General features: G+C 43.7%; 1 protein-coding gene across 8 annotated transcripts in view; it reads right to left on the bottom strand.

Moving 5' to 3' along the window:
* The window catches only part of FMNL2 (formin like 2), a 228,497-nt gene extending 222,510 nt beyond the window's left edge, over window positions 1–5,987 (bottom strand). For all 8 annotated transcript variants that reach the window (XM_069732948.1, XM_069732941.1, XM_069732944.1 and 5 more), the window contains exon 1: window positions 5,410–5,987. In XM_069732948.1, coding sequence (XP_069589049.1) covers window positions 5,410–5,526 — 117 coding nt within the window. In that variant the 5' untranslated portion in view covers window positions 5,527–5,987. The remainder of the gene's footprint in view (window positions 1–5,409) is intronic.
* Between the last annotated feature and the right edge of the window lie 10,696 nt (window positions 5,988–16,683).

Raw genomic sequence — 16,683 nt, 5'->3', positions numbered from 1 at the left:
TACGTGGCTCTGTGCTGTACACTACATCGCTGTGCAATATATAACGTGGCTGGGCAATATACTACGTGGCTGGGCAATATACTACGTAGCTGGGCAATATACTACGTAGCTGGGCAATATACTACGTAGCTGGGCAATATACTACGTGGCTGGGCGATATACTACGTGGCTGGGCGATATACTACGTAGCTGGGCAATATACTACGTAGCTGGGCAATATACTATGTGGCTGGGCAATATACTATGTGGCTGGGCAATATACTACGTGGCTGGGCAATATACTACGTGGGCTGTGCAATGTACTATGTGGACATGCATATTCTAGAATACCCGATGCGTTAGAATCGGGCCACATCTAGTGCTCAATAATTGGCCAAAATACTAATTGCTAATCATCCAAAGAATTAGCAAAACGCTCGTTCGTGAAATTATTTTATAACGTTCTCGGCAGCACATCATTCTTTGTCAACAGAATATGTGCTGCCGAGAACAGTGACACCCTATTCTCCTAAAACAAGCTATTACCAATCGTTCGTGTGCACTGGAAGTGCAGATGGCCTGTCTAAATGACATTTAGCCAATCTATGGTTGTTCAATGGCCGCAGTTGACTAACGTAAACTTATTCTACAAAGGTCGGATTTTTTAGCACTGCCAGTGGTGAAATCCATTGTGAAAATGCACAACAGAAAGCGCGCCTGCACGCGAAACGGCCATACGCCAGTGGAGATACCGTTCCTGTTACGGCTCTTTGTTTTGTGATATGTTGGTAATAAAGGCAAAAAGAAGACCGATGAATGGCACTAACATTCCTTCTTCAGCATCTACTGCCCCTAAATTTGGCCAAATACTCGACATTCGAAATACGGAATCCCAATTCTGCTAAATAAACAAGAACAGATAAAATATAAAGCTCAAAAAAGGTAACAGAAAAATCGAGAGCCCTCTTGAAAATGCACTGCTGCCTGTAGTACTACAAATCCCATCAGATGGAAAATTACAACCTTAACCTTGCTTAAAAAGAAGGCCAGAAATCGCTAATGGTCTTCTGAGTGTACCGAACTGTGACGTGTTTGTTTACGGCGGGTTAATAAGTCACCAGCAATGAAAGAGTTGACTTCACATTGAAAAATTCATCAGTCATCCATTTCCAAACACGTTAGCGTCGCTGAATAACTTACAATGGATTTACATATTTACGGGTGAAATGTACGCAAGGTTGTAACTTCAGCCGGAACGGTCGCCCACGTGTGAGCGGGTGTGCAGTGACAACTCGGCCGCTGATAAGAGTCAATGACTGGTATACTCTGGTTATCTCGGGCTATTCCTTAGATCTTGTACTACAAAAGTGGCCGAAAAATCCAAAATGCTTCTGTCTAAAATGTGAAAATTAGATAAATATAAGTCCTGGGTTTTTTTGTAAGTTCTCGTTATAAAACTTTACTTTGTTCTAAGGAAAGACATTTGACAACCAATGTGACTGCCATCACTTTTCTTAGAAGAATTATCACACAAACTATAGACTTAGTTACACAGCGATATACCAGGTTTGCCCTTCAAGACTTAAAGGGGTTGTCCAGCCTTAGGCTACAGGTCCAGACCCGTGAATCATCACATCGCGCACACTACGCGATGTTAGAATTCTCTGGTGTGGGAAGCGGAAAGCACATAACTACAAGTTTGTGATTTACATGCATGCGGTCATGTGCCAACTAGACGTGCGTAGCCTTGTCCAATGCTAGTGCACTGAGCGAGGCTGGACACGTCTAGTCGGAATGTGGCAGGAAAGATAAAAATCACAGAGTCCAGTGCACACGATGTGAGGATTCATAAGTCTGCAGTCACATAAAGATGGGGGAAAACATGGGTAATTTTGAAGATGTAGTAGCAGCCATATTGGCGGTCTGCAACATGGTTTCAATACAACACATTCTAGGTAGCAACTAATGACTTTGTAGCATAATGTAGCTTAGGAACCGCCTTCAACTATAAAATTGCTGTCCTCTATGACGTCAATAAAGTTTACGGAAAATTGCTTAAAAAGGGATGTCCACCTCTGGGGACAATTATTACTTTTTTGTTTTACTTAAATGCTTAAACAGTTAAACTTGTTCCGCAGCCCAGCAACAGACAATGCAGCACAGAAACTGTAGAAGGTAATTGGAGAAAAAGGTTTACTGAAACCCAATAACAAAAATGATTTTTAGCCCCAAATAAATCAATTTAAGTAAGAAAAAAAGATGTCCCCAAGTGTGGACAACCCCTTTACGTTTGAGATTTATAGGCCGGTAAAATTTTTTATTTATTTAAGGAGGCGTTAAGACTTTAAGGCCATGTTCACACCATCCTTTTTTTCATGCGGAATTGCCGCGAAGTTCCTGCTGCGGGTCCACAGCTGTTTTCCATGCAGGGTACATTACATTGTACCCTATGGAAAACAGGAACTGCTGTGCCCACAATGCAGAAAATAAAAAAAAAAGCCGCGCTGAATAGCTGCGGGAAAAAAGAAGTACCATGTCACTTCTTTTTTCGGAGCCGCAGCGGTTCTGCACCCATTGACCTCCATTGTGAGGTCAAACCTGCAGTAAAACCCGCAGATGAAAAAAATATCTGCGGGTTTTACTGCGGTTTGTGGTGCAGAACCGCTGCAGCAGGAAGTGCGGGGAAGCGGGCGGAAGTGCGTGGGCGGAGTGTGGCTGCCCCCCCGTGCTCCAATCCCGCCCCCCCATGCTCCAATCCCACCGCCCCGTGCTCCGATGCCCCCCCCCAGTGCTCCGATGCCCCCCCCCCCGTGCCCTAATCTCCCCCCCTTATACTTACCCGGCGTTCCGGTGTCCGTCCGGCCGTCTTCTCCCTGGGCGCCGCCATCTTGCAAAATGGCGGGCGCATGCGCAGTGCGCCCGCCGAATCTGCCGGCCGGCAGATTCGTTCCAAAGTGCATTTTGATCACTGAGATATAACCTATCTCAGTGATCAAAATAAAAAAATAGTAAATGACACCCCCCCCCCTTTGTCACCCCCATAGGTAGGGACAATAAAAAAATTTAGAATTTTTTTTTTTTTCCCACTAAGGTTAGAATAGGGTTAGGGTTAGGGGTAGGGTTAGGGGTAGGGTTAGGGGTAGGGTTAGGGGTAGGGGTAGGGTTAGGGGTAGGGTTAGGGTATTTTCAGCCACTTTAACCCTAAAAAACTTCCTAGAAAACACACAGACTCTGCATAGAAAACTGCATAAAAAAAAGGATCAAAAAAAGGATCAAAAAAAGGATCAAAAAAACGCATCAAAAAAGGACAAAAAGGACCAAAAAAAGGACCTGCGTTTTCTGCCAAGAGCTGCAGTTTTTTAAAAAACAGTCCTGAAAAAAAAAGGATGGAAATCAGGAACGTGTGAACATACCCTAAGGGGTTTCCAGAGACAACGTCAAACAAGGGAAGTATTTATTTAAAGAAGGAGTTGGACTTAAAATGGTTTTCTCCAATAATATAAAGTTTATTGAAGACAGTAACATAGTTTAAGGGAGATGTTGGGTTCCTTATGACAATTTGAATAAAGTTTGTTGAAGACTCACTCATTTTTGAAAAATATTACAATTCCCGTGCTCTGATTTAGCCTCAGAAGAAAGTGCCGAGACTACCTAGGCGCACATTTCTTGTTCACGGATTCAGATGCAGTTGTGGTCCCAATGATTGACAGTCAAGGACCGAATGGGACACACAAGGCCGGTTTCACAAGTCCGACATTCATGGTCCAAGTACAGACCGCAATATGTAGACCAGCGAGACCCCCGACCTGAACCCAACATCCTCATATATACCTGTGAGCCTTCTGACTTCGCAGAAACTCAACATTGTCAGAGAAAACCCTTTTTAAGTCCAAAACGTCTTTTTTTAAAAATTGTTCTCCGTCTTCAACATTTCCATAGAAAATTGCTTATAGCCTTACACCTTCTTAAATAAAATTAAAAAAAACATGCCTTTCTACAATAAACTTTATTAACATTGTTACAAGGAATCTCTTAAAATCCAACAGTTCTTCAATAAACTTTATTGACATTGTCACAGGGAATCCCTTAAAGTCTAACACCATCATAAAATAAATATTATTCCTTATGTTAATAAACTTTATTTATTTACTTGCCCCAGAGGTAAGGGGGCCCAGCTACACCTCCAAAGCAGGTGACATTTTTCAATGGGCCGCAAAGGGCCCATATACTGTTCTTGCACAGGGACCCTCTTCTGTCGGTGTCCACCGGCGGTTTAGTGTTAAGGGGTCTAAAAATTGGTCATTGTTGGTTTCAGTCTTGTAAAATGCCATCAATATCAATATGTCTAGCTGTCAGAATTTTAATATATGAATATAGGTTGATTTTTGCGTAATCAAAGACCTCTTGCACCTATGATGTGGCTTGTGGTGTAACCCTAGGAAAGAGCCACTTCATAATGTTAACACAGTGAAATGTAAACATAATCAGGTTACCCAGAGGAAAGCGGAAAAGTGTTGAGTGTAATCCCAGTTTACTATAAGAGTTGTAGCTTGACACCATTTTTCGCGAGAACCTGCTCTAAGGCCTCATTATTCCCCCCATAGTTCTGTCCCTCCTAACAATCATTGAAACGCTAGCTCTTGTGTATAGAATTACAATCACTTCAGTCATCTACTGGAAATGAGGAAATACAAAGTGCACTTGTAGTCATAAAACAAAAAGAAAGTTAGTAATAATAATAAAATATATATCGTAGGACTTCAAAGGGACTCCACGCCCCAATGTGCCCACACTGCTCAAATTATGTCATTCACTCCTCCATCTTTACGCAAAAACTCAATGGAAAAGTCATCAACGGATCTGAAAATTCCATTGAATTGTTTTAGACGTGAGGTCAGATCCCACCAAATTGTGGTTCATTGCAACTTTTAGCCATTGATGACTAAAGGTGCCATCTAATTCACACCTTGGATGGCCCACCACCTCCGAAATATGGATACCCCATATCTGCCGAGGCTTTTTGTAGGACATGGTCTTTGGAAGTCATTGACTTTCCATCTCTGACACCCTTTAGATGTTAATGAAATGCAGATTAGCACCCACACCCCCTCCGCCTCCCTCTCCACCACCATTGAGCGGTGTCTTTACAGTGTAATATCTCCACATGGGACATCATCCCATGTCTTCTACTACAAAGAAGGAGTCCTCCCTTTCAAATTGAATAGGCTGGAAAGATGTAGGAGAAACGTGCTTAGCTGAACCACCCCCTTGCAAACACAATCAAGACAATGGGGCTTTTCTCCAAGGCGTAGAGAAAGCAGCAATGTAAGAAGATGGTGCAATGTGTAGACTTTCTGCGGAGGAGACCATGGCGAGCGTCAACATAGGCAAGACATGGGAAGGACCAAAGGCTGGATACAATGCACTCACCAAAACGATGGCAAACCTCTCCTCCAGTTCACCTGGCTCAGGCATGGGCAGCTTAAGGGGCATATTATGTGCCCTGAAATCAGTCTGGTTAGAATCCATGCTGCCTGCATTCCCCATGATGAGCAGCCTGGGTGAAGGCCACCTCCACACCTCTCTCCTGGCCACAGGAATTAACAAGTCACCAACACACAGCTGCTTGTCCTTCTCTCCACCTCCCCAAAGTGTCCAGAAATCCCAAGCCCCAGCAGCACAGATGGGAACAGATCCAATGCAATAATAGATCCAAGGCTCCTTCTAGCACATAGGTGGCTCCTGCACCTTCCTGGCCCTGGGTGACCTCCAGAAAAAGCCCAGCTTGACACCTAGACTAGGGTTTGGAGGCACGGATGGCATCTGCATGTTGCACAATTTGCACACCACTCCCAGCCTGGTGCTGCTTGCTGCTAGTGTGAAGAGCACAAGAGGCTCATGGCAGCAGCAGCCTGAATGCAACATGGAAACTCCCTTTATTGTCCAAGGGAAGAGGCACAGGCTCCCTCTAGTGATCCTGCAAGCTCTGACTATGGAGGGGAGAAGGCAGCAGCAGAGGATGCAAGGACAGACTGACAGATCCTGCACAGCTCCCCACAGGATCATAGCATTCATTGCCATCCAAAGCCACAGACCAGGCATTGGGCTGCAAATAAGAGATCACTGCTTGTAAAGGGACCTGGATGGAGCTGACAAATAAATATTCATGTATAATGTTATCAGCACTACAATAATCACATCATCACATTCACTATCCATATAACGATTACAAATAATCTTCAGTAAAAGAAACTTCAATTCATCCTGCGCAGAAATACACAATATATAAATAATAAATAGCAATACTATTAAGAAACAAAACATAATATTAACTAGAATATAATAACAGATACAATAGAACACTACAAGAACAATGCTTAGTAAATAAATAATACAAAAGAAAAATGAGCGTTGCAAGAATTTCCTGTGCCTATCAGCCAGGCTTTCATAAATAACAAATATGCAGTATATATATTGCTAGTCTTAAACACACACGCACGCACGCACACACGTTTTTATTATTTATATAAATGATTAAATGACAGTTAAATTTAATTATATATATATTAAAACAGTTTTATATATATATATATATATATATGTAAACAATGTTAAGTACACACATATATATATAATAATAATAATAATAATTTTTATTTATATAGCGCCAACATATTCCGCAGCGCTTTACAAATTACAGAGGGGACTTGTACAGACAATAGACATTACAGCATAACAGAAATACAGTTCAAAACAGATACCAGGAGGAGTGAGGGCCCTGCTGCTCGCAAGCTACAAACTATGAGGAAAAGGGGAGACACGAGAGGTGGATGGTAACAATTGCTTTAGTTATTCGGACCGGCCATAGTGTAAGGCTCGGGTGTTCATGTAAAGCTGCATGAACCAGTTAACTGCCTAAGTATGCAGCAGTACAGACACAGAGGGCTATTAACTGCATAAAGTGAATGAGAACATGATGCGAGGAACCTGATTGTTTTTGGTTTTTTTTGTTTTGTTTTTTTTTTATATAGGCCACACAGGGATCGTTAGGTTAATGCATTGAGGCGGTAGGCCAGTCTGAACAAATGAGTTTTTAGGGCACGCTTAAAACTGTGGGGATTGGGGATTAATCGTATTAACCCAGGTAGTGCATTCCAAAGAATCGGCGCAGCACGTGTAAAGTCTTGGAGTCGGGAGTGGGAGGTTCTGATTATTGAGGATGCTAACCTGAGGTCATTAGCGGAGCGGAGGGCACGGGTAGGGTGGTAGACTGAGACCAGAGAGGAGATGTAGGGTGGTGCTGAGCCATGGAGTGCTTTGTGGATGAGGGTAGTAGTTTTGTACTGGATTCTGGAGTGGATGGGTAGCCAGTGTAATGACTGGCACAAGGTAGAGGCATCGGTGTAACGGTTGGTGAGGAATATGATCCTGGCAGCAGCATTCAGGACAGATTGGAGCGGGGAAAGTTTGGTAAGAGGGAGGCCGATTAGTAGAGAGTTACAATAGTCCAGACGAGAATGAATAAGTGAAACAGTAAGAGTTTTTGCAGAGTCGAAAGTAAGAAAAGGGCGAATTCTAGAAATGTTTTTGAGATGCAGGTAAGAAGAGCGAGCCAGTGATCGAATGTGGGGGGTGAATGAAAGGTCAGAATCAAGGATGACCCCAAGGCAGCGGGCATGTTGCTTTGGAGTAATGGTGGAACCGCACACGGAGATGGCAATGTCAGGCAAAGGTAGATTAGTAGAGGGAGAGAACACGAGGAGTTCAGTTTTTGACAGGTTCAGTTTCAAATAGAGGGAGGACATGATGTTAGAGACAGCGGTAAGACAATCACTGGTGTTTTCTAAAAAGGTCGGCGTGATATACACATCTGTTATAATATATTTTATATGTTCTATATTTGTATTTATATATTACAAATTTATATACACGGTGTGTACAGAGTGCACATTAATGTGAAAAAAATTGAACTTTTTTGAATTTAACAAATGGCTGCAATGAAATAAAGAGTGAAAAATTTAAAGGGGTCTGAATATTTTCCGCACCCACTGTGTGTATATATATCTATATATATAATTGTCTAAGGGGTACTTCCATCTGTCTGTCTGCAACTTCCGTAACGGAAATCCCGCGTCGCTGATTGGTCTCGTCACCTACCTGTCATGGCTGCCACAACCAGTCAGCGATGGGCACAGTCCGATTAGTCCCTCCCTACTCCCCTGCAGTCAGTGCCCGGCGCCCGCTCCATACTCCCCTCCAGTCACCGCTCACACAGGGTTAATGGCAGCGGTAACGGACGGCGTTACTCCGTTACCGCTGCTATTAACCCTGTGTGTCCCCAACTTTTTACTATTGATGCTGCCTATGCAGCATCAATAGTAAAAAGATGTAATGTTAAAAATAATTTAAAAAACCTGCTATTCTCACCTTCTGTCGTCCGACGATGCGCTTGCGCCTGCCGCCATCTTCCGTTCCCAGAGATGCATTGCAAAATTACCCAGAAGACTTAGCGGTCTCGCGAGACCGCTAAGTCATCTGGGTAATTTCGCTATGCATCCTGGGAACGGAAGATGGCGGCAGCCGCGCACGCATCGCCAGAGCTTCGCAGGCTCCCGGCGGGTGAGTATATAACTATTTTTTATTTTAATTATTTTTTTTTAACAGGGATATGGTGTCCACACTGCTAAATACTGCGTGGGCTGTGTTATATACCGCGTGGGATGCGTTATACACTGCGTGGCCTGTGTTATATACAACGTCGCCTGTGTTATATACTGCGCGGCTGCTATATACTGCGTGGACTGTGTTATATAGTACGTGGGCTGTGTTATATACTGTTTGGGTTGTGTTATATACTGCGTGGCCTGTATTAACGCATCGGGTATCCTACAATATGTATCTATTTATGTATATAGCAGCCACATAGTATATAGCACAGGCCACATAGTATTTGTCTGCTAAATACTACATGGCTCCTATATACTACGTGGCCTGTGCTATATACTATGTGGCTGCTATATACATACATATATACATATTCTAGAATACCTGATGTGTTAGAATCGGGCCACCATCTAGTATATATACCGTATATACTATATATATTTAGAAAGGATACTATATCCGGAACGTTGCCACGCCGTTTGGGCAATAAAGTCCACATTTTTTCAGTTTTTTGTGCTGTTTTCCTTTTTTTTATTTCTATTTTGTTAGCCATTTGAACATTGGCTGGGGAAGCATTGCACGAATTTGAGGTACTATTTGATGCTGTTCCTATTTTTCTCTCTCTCTCTCTCTCTCTCTCTCTCTCTCTCTCTCTCTCTATATATATACAGTATCAGTATATATATATATATTATAAATTAATATACATGCTTTGCAAAAAGTTAAAGTGAATACTCTGCATTAAAAGACTATGCTTTTGGAACACTGTAGCATTCGTAGTCTGGCATAGAAAAAAATATGGTGCTTGATAATAATACTGCTACTCATAATAGGTGTGCAATATAATGAGTCTGCGCTTTGTTAGCAGTAGATTATAAAATAGTCCTAATAATTGAAATCATAGAAATAATAGTGGTAGCAGTAATAGCAGTCATGACGTTTGTATTGAAAAATTTATTTGATAGGTTAGCAATAATCAGGGGCATAACTGTAATAAGTGCAGGGGTTGCAATCGCACCCGGAGGCTGGAGACTAGAGGGGGCCCCAAAGGTCCCTTTCCCCCTTAGGAAAAGACTAAAGACCAGAGACAGTTAGGGGCCCTGTTGGGGTTTTGCTTTGGATCCCACAAGCTTCAAGTTATGGTCTGTTAGTAATAATAATAAATAATAATCATGCGTGCATTGATAAAAAATAATGTGCTCTGTGCTATTGAAAGATGATTATTATTATTATTATTATTATTATTTATTGTTATAGCGCCATTTATTCCATGGCGCTTTACATGTGAGGAGGGGTATACATAATGAAAACAAGTACAATAATCTTAAACAATACAAGTCATAACTGGTACAGGAGGAATGAGGACCCTGCCCGTGAGGGCTCACAATCTACAAGGGATGGGTGAGAATACAGTAGGTGAGGGTAGAGATGGTCATGCAGCGGTTTGGTCGATCGGTGGTAGCTGCAGGTTGTAGGCTTGTCTGAAGAGGTGGGTCTTCAGGTTCTTTTTGAAGGTTTCGATGGTAGGCGAGAGTCTGATGTGTTGTGGTAGAGGGTTCCAGAGTAGGGGTGATACGCGAGAGAAATCTTGTATACGATTGTGGGAAGAGGAGATAAGAGGGGAGTAGAGTAGGAGATCTTGTGAGGATCGGAAGTTGCGGGTAGGTAAGTACCGGGAGACGAGGTCACAGATGTATGGAGGAGACAGGTTGTGGATGGCTTTGTACGTCATGGTTAGGGTTTTGTAGTGGAGTCTCTGGGCAATGGGGAGCCAGTGAAGGGATTGACAGAGGGGAGAGGCCGGGGAATAGCGGGGGGACAGGTGGATTAGTCGGGCAGCAGAGTTTAGAATAGATTGGAGGGGTGCGAGAGTGTTAGTGGGGAGGCCACAGAGCAGGAGGTTGCAGTAGTCAAGGCGAGAGATGATGAGGGCATGGACTAGGGTTTTTGCAGATTCATGGTTGAGGAATGAACGGATTCGTGAAATATTTTTGAGTTGCAGTCGGCAGGAAGTGGAAAGGGCTTGGATATGTGGTTTGAAGGAGAGATCAGCATCAAGGATTACCCCGAGGCAGCGAGCTTGTGGGACTGGGGAGAGTGGGCAGCTATTTACTGTAATTGATAGGTTCGTTGGGGGGGTCGCGTGAGATGGGGGAAAGATGATGAATTCTGTTTTGTCCATGTTAAGTTTCAAAAATCTAGCGGAGAAGAAGGATGAAATAGTGGACAGACATTGAGGGATTCTGGTTAGAAGGGAGGTGATATCTGGTCCAGAGATGTAGATCTGTGTGTCGTCAGCATAGAGGTGATACTGAAAGCCATGAGATTCTATGAGCTGTCCCAGGCCAAAGGTGTAAATGGAGAAGAGCAAGGGCCCAAGGACTGAACCTTGTGGGACTCCGACAGATAGAGGGCGAGGTGAGGAGGTGGTGTGTGAGTGGGAGACGCTGAATGTCCGGTCTGTTAGGTATGATGAGATCCAGGATAGGGCCAAGTCTGCGATGCCAAGGGATGAGAGGGTTTGTAATAATAGGGAATGGTCCACTGTGTCAAAGGCAGCCGACAGGTCGAGGAGGAGGAGGACAGAGTAGTGTCGCTTGCTCTTGGCGGTTAAGAGGTCATTGGTGACTTTAGTTAGGGCAGTTTCGGTGGAATGGTGTGACCGGAAGCCAGATTGTAGGCGGTCAAAGAGGGAGCAGGAAGAGAGATGGGAGGACAGTTCAAGGTAAACGTGTTGTTCCAGTAGTTTGGAGGCATAGGGGAGAAGTGATATAGGGCGATAGCTAGATACAGAGGATGGGTCAAGAGAGGGCTTTTTGAGGATAGGTGTGATGGAGGCATGTTTAAAGCTTGAGGGGAAAACACCAGTTGTTAGAGATAAGTTGAAGAGATGGGTTAGGGTTGGGATGAAGATTGTGGTGAGGTTTGGGATGAGGTGGGATGGGAGTGGGTCAAGTGCACAGGTGGTGAGATGTGATCTTGAGAGTAGAGTGGAGAGTTGATCTTCTGTAATGGTGGAGAAGTTGGTTTTGGAGGTGGAGGGCTGTGAAATCGGGAGGAAGAGCTCTGGGGGTTGTTGACCAAAACTGTCTCTAATGCTATCAATCTTCTGCTTGAAAAATGAGGCAAAGTCTTCAGCAGAGATAAGTGGGGAGGGAGGAGGTGCTGGGGGACGGAGGAGAGAATTGAAGGTGTTGAATAACTGTTTAGGGTTGTGAGAGAGGGAGGATATGAGAGATGAGAAGTAGGTTTGTTTAGCTGTGGCAAGTGTGGTCTTGAAAGTAGTGAGGGACTGTTTGAATGCGATGAAGTGCTCGTTAGAGTGGGATCTTTTCCATCTGCGCTCAGCAGCTCTGGAAGCTCGCCTAAGTTCTTTGGTCAGGCTGGTGTGCCAGGGCTGTCTGTTGATTTTGCGAGCTTTGGTATGTGTAAGTGGGGCAGCAGATTCCAAAGCTACAGCTATTGTGGTATTATATAGAGCAGCAGCGTCATCCGCATTGTGTATGGAACTTATGCCTGTGAGGGGGAGGAGGGATTCAGAGAATGAATGTAGGTCAAGATGTTTAATATTTCTGCGAGGGTGTGAAAGTTTGTGGGGTGGGGATTGTAGACATGGAGTGGAGAGAGATGAGAATGTGAGAAAGTTGTGGTCAGAGAGTGGAAGAGGTGAGTTAGAGAGGTTAGATAGAGAGCAGAGGCGGGTGAAGATGAGGTCCAGTGTGTGACCGTCTTTGTGAGTGGCTGCAGAAGACCATTGAGTGAGGCCGAAGGAGGAAGTGAGAGATAGAAGTTTAGTGGCAGCTGAGAGGGAAGTGTCAATGGGTATGTTGAAGTCGCCCATGATGATAGTGGGGATGTCCGCAGAAAGGTATAGAATATTTGAAATCATAGAAATTGAAATCATAGAAATAATAGTGGTAGCAGTAATAGCAGTCATGACGTTTGTATTGAAAAATTTATTTGATAGGTTAGCAATAATCAGGGGCATAACTGTAATAAGTGCAGGGGTTGCAATCGCACCCGGAGGCTGGAGACTAGAGGGGGCCCCAAAGGTCCCTTTCCCCCTTAGGAAAAGACTAAAGACCAGAGACAGTTAGGGGCCCTGTTGGGGTTTTGCTTTGGATCCCACAAGCTTCAAGTTATGGTCTGTTAGTAATAATAATAAATCCTAAAATAATAAATAATAAAGAATACCTGATGTGTTAGAATCGGGCCACCATCTAGTATATATACCGTATATACTATATATATTTAGAAAGGATACTATATCCGAAACGTTGCCACGCCGTTTGGGCAATAAAGTCCACATTTTTTCAGTTTTTTGTGCTGTTTTCCTTTTTTTATTTCTATTTTGTTAGCCATTTGAACATTGGCTGGGGAAGCATTGCACGAATTTGAGGTACTATTTGATGCTGTTCCTATTTTTCTCTCTCTCTCTCTCTCTCTCTCTCTCTCTCTATATATATACAGTATCAGTATATATATATATTATAAATTAATATACATGCTTTGCAAAAAGTTAAAGTGAATACTCTGCATTAAAAGACTATGCTTTTGGAACACTGTAGCATTCGTAGTCTGGCATAGAAAAAAATATGGCGCTTGATAATAATACTGCTACTCATAATAGGTGTGCAATATAATGAGTCTGCGCTTTGTTAGCAGTAGATTATAAAATAGTCCTAATAATTGAAATCATAGAAATAATAGTGGTAGCAGTAATAGCAGTCATGACGTTTGTATTGAAAAATTTATTTGATAGGTTAGCAATAATCAGGGGCATAACTGTAATAAGTGCAGGGGTTGCAATCGCACCCGGAGGCTGGAGACTAGAGGGGGCCCCAAAGGTCCCTTTCCCCCTTAGGAAAAGACTAAAGACCAGAGACAGTTAGGGGCCCTGTTGGGGTTTTGCTTTGGATCCCACAAGCTTCAAGTTATGGTCTGTTAGTAATAATAATAAATAATAATCATGCGTGCATTGATAAAAAATAATGTGCTCTGTGCTATTGAAAGATGATGCTCGTAGTACGACTAATAACAATAAAATATTAATAACAGCATATCCTAGCATCTAGGGTTGTTTCAGATGAATGGAACAAAACCAGAACTTTCTTCAACAAAATCTGCTGCAAATCTGCATTGTGTGAACATTCCCGAAATGTTATGCTCTATCCAACAGATGAGTGATAACTCGTGGACCGTTGGGTGTCCGACTCCTGGGGCCTCCACCGATCCTGAGAACAAGGCTGTGATATGCTCTGTTGGAATGGATTAGAGGCCGAATATGAGCGTAACCTCATTCTTCAGGGGACCGCCACTTATTTCCAGCGCTCCTATAGAGAATGATTGTCTCGGTGGCACGCATGCACAGCCACCGCTTCATTCCAAAGATGTATTTCAGAACATTGTTCTCAATATCAGAGGAGGTCCCAGAGATCGGATCCCCACTTACCCATAAGTTAGTATGTATAGTAATAAAGTATTTAATTTATTGGTAAAATGTATATAAAATCTAATATTAAAATGTATCCATTAATCCAATACAGAAACAAGGTAAATAAGATTTCTAAGGGTTCAGGTAAAAATACCAGAACCCCCAATTTAAGCTTCTTGGAGCACAAAAATGAGTGAGGCCACATTCATACGGATCTGTGAAATAAATAGATGTGTGAATAGTCCCATTGTCTTCTATAGGTTCCACCTTAGAGGTAAACCATGCAGGGTCAGGACCATGCAGGCGGAGCGCCTTGAGAAAAAAGTCTGCACAGAGATCTTCTTAAACAACATTGGCCCCAAACACATGACTGATGGTCAAGAGAGATGTCGATCGGGTATGTCCGAGTTCGGACTGCTGACCGCATTGTTCTACCTGAGAAAAGCCGCCGGCCAATGTCTCACTGGACAACTTTCTCATGGAGAAAACACGAGCGCTCGGCCAAATGAGTGTTCCTGGGTATGGCAGAGTCGGCCGAGATGGCTGTTGGCTGACAGCCATCTGATGTGTATGGACAGCTTAAGTCAAAGACTATGATTACCTGTCCCAGGTGTGAATAGATCTGGTGATTTTATCCTGCACTAGAAGGGGGCTCCCATTTCATTTCTGCTACAGGACTGATGCCTAATCTGGAGTAGAAGACTGCCGCTGCAGACCAACTATTGAATAAATATGCATTGGTGTTGGCCAGGGCCGGACTGGCCATTTGGCAATTCTGGCAAATGCCGGAAGGGCTGGTCTGGTCATGGGCTGCCTTGTGTGCTACGTTGTTAACAGAATCAATGTTCTCAAGACATCCATACTGTTAACAGTTGTGACGGAGCACAAAACCGATCACTTCATCACGTACCCCAGCAGGCCACGGGTATCATTAGAAATATTGGTGTTGTATTATAACTTCCTTTCCTCCATCCAGGGTAATAGTAGTAATATATTTCCATCTGGTACTTGGGGACGGGGACAACATGGGCCTGTGTGATTTCAAATGCCAGGGCTGAATTTCATCCTCAGTCCATACCTGGTGTTGGTTTTGCGTGGCAGATCCCCCTCGGCTGTAGAAGACGACGTAACCCCTGTTTATTTGGTAACTGACTGCATCGTGTACCCTGAGAACCAATAGTGTAGACACCTCGGGAAATCTGCTCCTATTTGCTAAACTTTTCTATTCTTACACAAATACCTTACAGCTTTTTATGTGGCTGCAGATACGCCAACAATATAATGTCATCACCTGATTGTACGTTTAGGGTAATGCACAAATGGAGAATAGAAAAGAAGCGAATAGTCGTTTCCATTGCGTATAGTCTTTACTGGTTTATCAGGGAAGACATGATTTGTGTCTCCTCTGCATTTCTATATGCACAGATCACAGGTATGGGTGATGAGGTTACCACATCAAGCACTGATAGGCCTCTTACATATGGGTGTAAGGCGAGGTTCACATTAGCATTTCTGTGTGCAGCGTATCATCTGCATGCGCAAACGCATGATTACACCTCTGCATCATCTTGCGCATCATGCAAAAAAACCGCTGCGTGTGCATGTATTTAAATGCTTTTTGGTATGCGTTTGCGCTTTTTATGCGCATGGTGGAGTTGGTGACATCATTTCCTGGACATGCGCAGTCTGAAGTACACATGCGAATCGAACATATGCGTATGCATCTCCTTGCATACCACTGCGTATCCATAGACAGTAATACGTTTTTTTGACGCACTCATCCGCATGCGCATGATTGTGCAATATTTGACGTCTAAAAAAATGCACATGTTGCATTCGCTGGACACCGCCACACACAGTGAAAAAATGCATGCATACGCATGTCCCTGCGTACACCATGTTAAAGATATGCACGCAAGATGCATGCGGATCTATGCGGATCATACGCTGCACACAGATACGCTAGTGTGAACCCGGCCTTACAGATCTGTCTTGACAGATTTTGTATTTTTTTTTCCTTTTTAACGGTCTTTGGCTCTATTTCCAGACCTGGCAACTTCATGGATGAATACGCTGTAGGAAGATTGATCTTGCGAAAGCCCAGGTAGTTCCTAGATACCGTATTTTTTGGACTATAAGACGCAGTTTTTCCCCAAAACATTTTAGGGGAAAATAGAGGGGCCTATTATAGTCGGAATATACTGTACTTACAAATACTATGGCAGCAGCAGGAGATGGGCGATTCTGCGGCGGTCACAGTCTGACGATCACACTCCCTTCTCAGGCTGGTGCAGCAGGTGCGGCAGGTTTGGCGGTGGTGCGCTGTGGTGCGGGTGGCTCCGCTGGCATTTTGTGAAAGCCCAGAGACCTCCACACATCCATTGTTGCAATATGGTGGCCTCCGGGAAAATGGCCGCCAGGGGCGGTGCGTGCTCAGATTGAGAACTCATCCCGAGATCTTGGGAGACGAGATCTCGAGATGAGATCTCGTTGCCAGGATCTCAATCTGAGCATGCTCCGCCCCCGGGTGGACATTTTCCCGGAGGCCACCGCATTGCAGCAATGGATGTGCGGTGGCCTCTGGGCTTTCACAAAATGCTGGTGGA

This window comes from Ranitomeya imitator, chromosome 7, assembly GCF_032444005.1.
Source record: "Ranitomeya imitator isolate aRanImi1 chromosome 7, aRanImi1.pri, whole genome shotgun sequence".
NCBI classification, from domain to species: Eukaryota; Metazoa; Chordata; class Amphibia; order Anura; family Dendrobatidae; genus Ranitomeya; species Ranitomeya imitator.
The sequence above is the reverse complement of the archived record's forward strand: the minus strand, read 5'-3'. Positions and strand labels throughout refer to the sequence as shown.